At 42.3% G+C, this 5,883-nt stretch overlaps 1 protein-coding gene across 1 annotated transcript; it reads right to left on the minus strand.

Annotated features, from left to right (window-relative positions):
- Positions 1 to 3,447: 3,447 nt before the first annotated feature.
- Positions 3,448 to 5,493, minus strand: HTR1B (5-hydroxytryptamine receptor 1B). Its single transcript, XM_061623173.1, has one exon. It carries the CDS (start codon positions 5,475 to 5,477, stop codon positions 4,317 to 4,319), a length of 1,161 nt encoding a protein of 386 aa, XP_061479157.1. The 5' UTR covers positions 5,478 to 5,493; the 3' UTR covers positions 3,448 to 4,316.
- Positions 5,494 to 5,883: the final 390 nt, after the last annotated feature.

A 5,883-nucleotide genomic window follows, 5' to 3' on the forward strand; every position in this document is an offset into this window, starting at 1 on the left:
GAGAAACATACTCTACTATCAGCTGTTAGTGAGGATCTTGAGTGCATGAGAACTAAGGGCTCAATTTCTCATTTGGCTGGCAAGGGAAGTAAATAAATCAATATTGTTTAAATTGTTCCCATGTTTAAGCAAGACCTGGCATTTGAATGTGTAGAGCTTTACGAGAGAAGAAAATTATTCTCATAATTGTCAATAGCCCCAAAGACAAATAAGTGGAGCGTGAGTTATCAGTCCACTTATATGTTTAGTGTATCCTTTCATTCTTGTTAATAAAATACTCTTATGTATCTGTTCCTAATGCTATTTAACAGTACGCAAATGGAAAATAAATATTGGAATTATATCTTTAAAACAGGATGCCTGATGACTCAAATTTCCCTTAAAAGGCAAAGAAAATCTCAGCAACTTAGCCTTGCTCACCTGTTTTTCTAAAAACATCTTGTGGCACCTTAAATACTAAGGCTGCAATCCAAGACAAGTAAGTCTAAGTAAGCTCCACTAGGTTCAATGGGACTCACTCCCAGGGAAGTGTGCATTGGATTGCAGCCTAAGGGTGGTATTCAATACCAGTCCTACTCAGAGTAGACCCTAAGGTAGGACTTAGTTGAATACAATCCTAACAAACTTATTCTAGCATAAAGTTTTGTGGACTCCAGTCCACCAAAGCTTATTCTATGATTTTAAAAAATTAAGGTGCCACAAGATTTTTTTCTTTTCTCAGCAGCTGTTATTGATCATAGCTGGCAACTTCAATCATGTCTAATCACTTTTTCTAGTTACTCATCATCAAATAACCCTTACCTAGACAATATGGCACAGTCAAGTAAACTGACAAATACCCTCATCATTAGTAACACAACTTCTATACTCTTGAGGAACACAGTAAAGCTTTTTTTATTGTTTGATTTTCAGTTACACTTAGGATGAACGCTCACAATGCAATCCTATCAAAGCAAATGGAACATATTATGAATTGTTAATTTTGACTGCTGGGCTTATTTAAAGATTACTTATCTAATCTTAGAAAAATAATGAATAAAAATATATAATGAAGTAGGAACAAATTTCAGTAACATCAGTTAAGATTTCATATTAAGCATTTATTTTGCAGATGATGTAGTCGAGGAAAAAACCCCTCCTTCAATGTCCTATAGGATCAGGACACCAAACAGTCAGCTTTTCAGATGGTTCTAGAGTCCTCAGTGTTTGATGAGGTAATGTAATATAGATATGAAAAAGCTATATAGTCACAGCATTAAATGGCTATGCTTATTCCCAATTGGTTAAGAGGAGGGGGGTGGGACAGGGCTTTCATGTTTCTCCTCCTATGTTCCCAAAGCAGGAGTGCAAGGTGCTTCACTTATGAAAGAAACTGTAGTGCAAATAATACCAATTACTAAGGGGAAAACAGTCCACTGCATTCCCTGCTTCAGTTTCAGCCATGTATGTGATGTATGTTGGCTATATTCTAAATCTCATTGCTACAATATCTGCATTTGCTATTTTGAAATATAAATATATATATTTCTTTAACACCCGTCTACTTTTCAGAAACAACAAACTTGGAGAAGGTACACCATTAAACGTAAGGGCCTTTTACGTTCAAATATATTCATTTCCAGCCCTTCAGAATGAGAATAGCAACTCTTTCAAGTTAAAAAAAAAGTAATGCAGAATTAACTCAAAACATAATACAAAGACACAAATATTTGAACTTTGTGTGTATACCCATGCAAATCTGGTGAGAACTGCAGAAGAGCATTATTTCTCCATATCCAGTTCCACAGCAGGAGTGCCCCCCAGCCTTTTGGAGATCATCTGAAAATCGGAGCAGCTGTTGTTGGTACCATGCATGCACCACAATTGCATATGCTCCACAACCATGTATGCATCACAAACACATGGACCACAGCCTCCCAGGCAATAGATGCACACCCTTCCAGTGATTAGTCATGAAAAAGTGGTGTTGTTTTTTCACACTTAAGGATTGGATGGGAGTGATCTTCCAGAGTGCTGCTGAAGAGACAACAGTTAACTCTGCCTCCCCAGATGCACTTTCCAGGAAGACCACTCCTCCCCCACATACATTTAGATTTGGGAAAAGCCTTCTAATTGTGGTGAGGGGATAATTTTGAAGGAGTTTGACAATTCTTCCCTCCACAGTTGTGGCCCACCCCTCTTCCACTGTGAATACTGGAACAGCATCTAAGCCAGTGCCATTTTATTGAACGTGGGGTAATTGTGGTGGCAATATATATAGACTAATGCTTCTGCAGCATCATGGACTCAAGACAGTGAAGACTGGGGAATATCAAACAGTGTCTCTTTGTAATAGCAACTTGATTCTGCAGGCAAAAAGAGATGCACGTAATTACTGAAGTCAGCCAAGTTTGTTAGTAATTTATGGAAACAATATGCAATTATCTGTATACACTGTATCACAGTCTCCCCACATATAGCAAGACTCCTTCGAGCTATATATTTATTTTTATTGTCTTGCTTTACGCCTGTCTAAAGCTAACCGACAATTTACATGCTGGAAGTCCTGAATATTTCTGAATGTGCAAAAGTCAGTTAACACCATTCTGAATCTGAACAAAAGCCTACTGGAGAGAAAAAGCCTTATTTTGGAGGGGATTTGGATCATACTGCAGCTCTTATTAAAATAGGTTTTACTCTCTTGAAAAGTAGGGATATGTAAAATCAGAAGACTTCCTTGCATGTAATGTATTACATAAAAGTTGTAACACGATTTTCTAAAGATCACCCTTATTCAAAGCTGAGACTGTTATGCAAAACCTTACCTCTTCATACAGATATGAGGCAGACAATAGGGGAACTTTACAGTTCTCCAAGAACTGAGACTGGGTCTAGAACCTTATTGCAGACTTATCTTAATAATGAGAATGCCATGTAGTTAAACTAATTCCTACCGGTTTATCAAAGGTTTCAGAAAAGGGTGGGATGAGGCATGTGAGGAGAAGAGAATAGAGTGTAACAATGAAGAAAACTAAAGCTGTACATAAGATTCCTTACTACAATGCCTTTCGGGGGTGGGAGGGAGAGAGACAGAGTAGGTCACTTAAGGTACCTGATATGCCTTGGTGGTCTGAATTGGAAGGAATCTGCTTGAGAAATCAATGCAGCGGAAAGTTGACTTGCCTTTTGGGGCCAAAACTCATTTTCAGAAAAGAAATAAGAAGGTTGGGTTCCCATTGAACCCAATGGAGCTTACTTCTGAGTAGACATGTACTAGATTGCTGCCTACACGTGTCATTTTAGCCATGTTAGCTTCATTAGCAGCATCAACACAGGCAATAAAACACCAGCTTTTCTTCTCTAACAAAGACTTACAAAATTGAGTTAGTGAGAAAAAGCAGCTTTCAGTTTAACTGTTCTGTAGGTATTAATATATGAATTAACAGAAGTGTGTGAGTCACTTTTTTAAATATGCAAAATGTCAGGAACATATAGAATGGAAATAAAAATGGAAAAAAGCTTGCAAGCTCTGGCACTCTGGTGTGCAGGCAGGCAGGCATGTGCACTACACACACACACACAGTTTGATTTGTTAGTTACAATCTGACAAACAGAAAAGAAGACACAAACAAGAATCAGTTGCTTTTCTCATGCTGGGTTCTTATTTGATCCCCCTGCTTCCTCTGTTTGATTTGCTTCCCCAACATCCCTCAAACCCATTTACTATCAGCAAGTCAGGGACAGTTACTGTCAGACTATCAACACCTACTCTTCCAAGGTCTCTGCTCTGTACGACTAGTAAGATTTTGAGCAGCATGCGCGATTCATTTACAGTCCACTCTGCACAGTCTTTAAATTAGCAAGCTAGCAGGAAAAAAGGAGTGAAACACTGGAGAAGGGCTTTCAAACACAGATGGCTGAGAGGCAAAGATCTCCTAGCAGAGACTAGATGATAAACTTTTCAATCGAGTGCAGTCACGCTGGATGGAGGTGTCTCCAAAGTTGTCCAAAAGCCATCCAGTTCTTACCATAATCCAGAAGAAATAATCATTTTAAGGCCAAAACTATTTTCCTTCAGCAATGTTAGCGGGAGTATAATTAGATGCAGCAGCTTTTCTAACCAAGGCTCAGAGGGAGGCTACTTACACTCTGAAAGAGAAGCTACACTGGGTTTGCATGGTTCTCCTGTGCACTGAACTCCATTTTGCCATTAAAAGTACTGCTTTCCAGAGACACAGTAACATGGTAAGAATGATCTACCTACCTGCAAAACCAGACATACAAAATGAATTCAAGCCCTCCTGCCCTGGAGAATTACACTTAAGTGCATTCAAAATTCAGCTTGCACATCGAAACCGTATCAATTTATGAAATGCCTGTTTGAAGTCTTCATTGGACATGGTGTAGATGATGGGGTTGATTAAAGAGTTAAGATATCCCAACCACGTGAAGAAGTCAAAGATGGCCATGTGAAACCAGCAAGCATCTTTACAAACAGGCAACACCAATGTGATGATGAAGAAGGGCAACCAGCACACAATGAAGGCTCCTAAAATAATCCCTAAAGTCTTGGTAGCTTTCCGCTCTCTGGCAGCTGTCAGTTTCTTTTTTTCCAGCAATGCATCAGACACCTTCACTTTGACTTGGTTCATGTAAACGGGAGATCCTGTTTCACTAGAAGCCTCCGAAGCCTTGCAGTTTATGGAAGCAACTGATGACGTTGACCCTGGGGAATCTGTTATTAAGTGAGCTCGGGTTAACCTTTTGCCTGTGTTCTTTGGTGTCTGTTTCAAAATTCGAGATCTGGCTTCCACATAAATTCTTCCATAGAGGATGATCAGCAGCAAAGTGGGGAAATAGAACGCCCCCACTGTGGAGTAGACGGTGTACAATATGTGATCCGAGTTCACTACACAATCAGCCACCTCTTCAGCTTTTGACTGGCGCCAGAACAAAGGGGGCATTGAGATGGAGACAGAGAAGACCCATACAAGGGCAATCATGACAGCTGCCCTCTTGGGAGTCCTTTTGGTAGAGTACTCCACTGCATCAGTAATGGCCCAGTATCTGTCCAGGGCAATCACACATAAATGGAGAATGGAAGCAGTGCAACAAGTGATATCCGAAGAGAGCCAGACATCACAGACTATCTGGCCCAAGGTCCATTTCCCAGTCACAGTGTACATGGTGCTGATGGGCATGACGAGGATAGACACCAGAAGATCGGTGACTGCCAAGGAGGCGATGAGATAGTTGGCTGGCGTGTGGAGCTTGCGACTCTGGTAGACAGTGGCAATGACAAAAGCATTGGACAGCATGGTGGCCAAGGTGATGAGGGCCAAGACGATGGTCAGAACTATCTTCCAGGAGAGCGGGATGCCATCTTGGTAGGTGGTGCTTCGTTCTGTGCTGCAGTTCCTGGCCTGATGATAAGAATCATTGGTGTGGAACACATTCAGGCTGTCCAGGTTTGCTTGGCAGGGTCTAGGCTGCTCCATGCCTCAAGACAGCCGCGCTCGACGGGGCTGCCAGGACTCATCAACCCGAGGCCAAGGAGGGCAGTGCCCTCGCAGCGCGCCACATCTCAAGAGAAGCCCGCGAGAAATGTGAGGGGACAGATTGTGTTTGGGTTGGTGTGGAGGGGGAAGGGGGCGGGGAGAGCATGTGCGCGGCGCTCACCCAATGGGGACGCCTCCCGCGCCCTGGAGGACCACGTCGCTGGCCGCCACCATCACCAGCCCACCCACCTTTTTTTTTTCCCTCCCGGCGCCTCAGCACGTGCGGGCTTCCAAGCGAGGCCGTCTCCGGCGGCAGTAGTCCATGCTCTGGTCGCTGCGAGCAGACATCCTCCCACTTTCGCCCAAGGAGGCAGTAAACTGCAGAAGCGAGAGCGGCGGCGAAGTT

Source organism: Rhineura floridana, chromosome 4, assembly GCF_030035675.1.
Source record: "Rhineura floridana isolate rRhiFlo1 chromosome 4, rRhiFlo1.hap2, whole genome shotgun sequence".
NCBI lineage: Eukaryota > Metazoa > Chordata > Lepidosauria > Squamata > Rhineuridae > Rhineura > Rhineura floridana.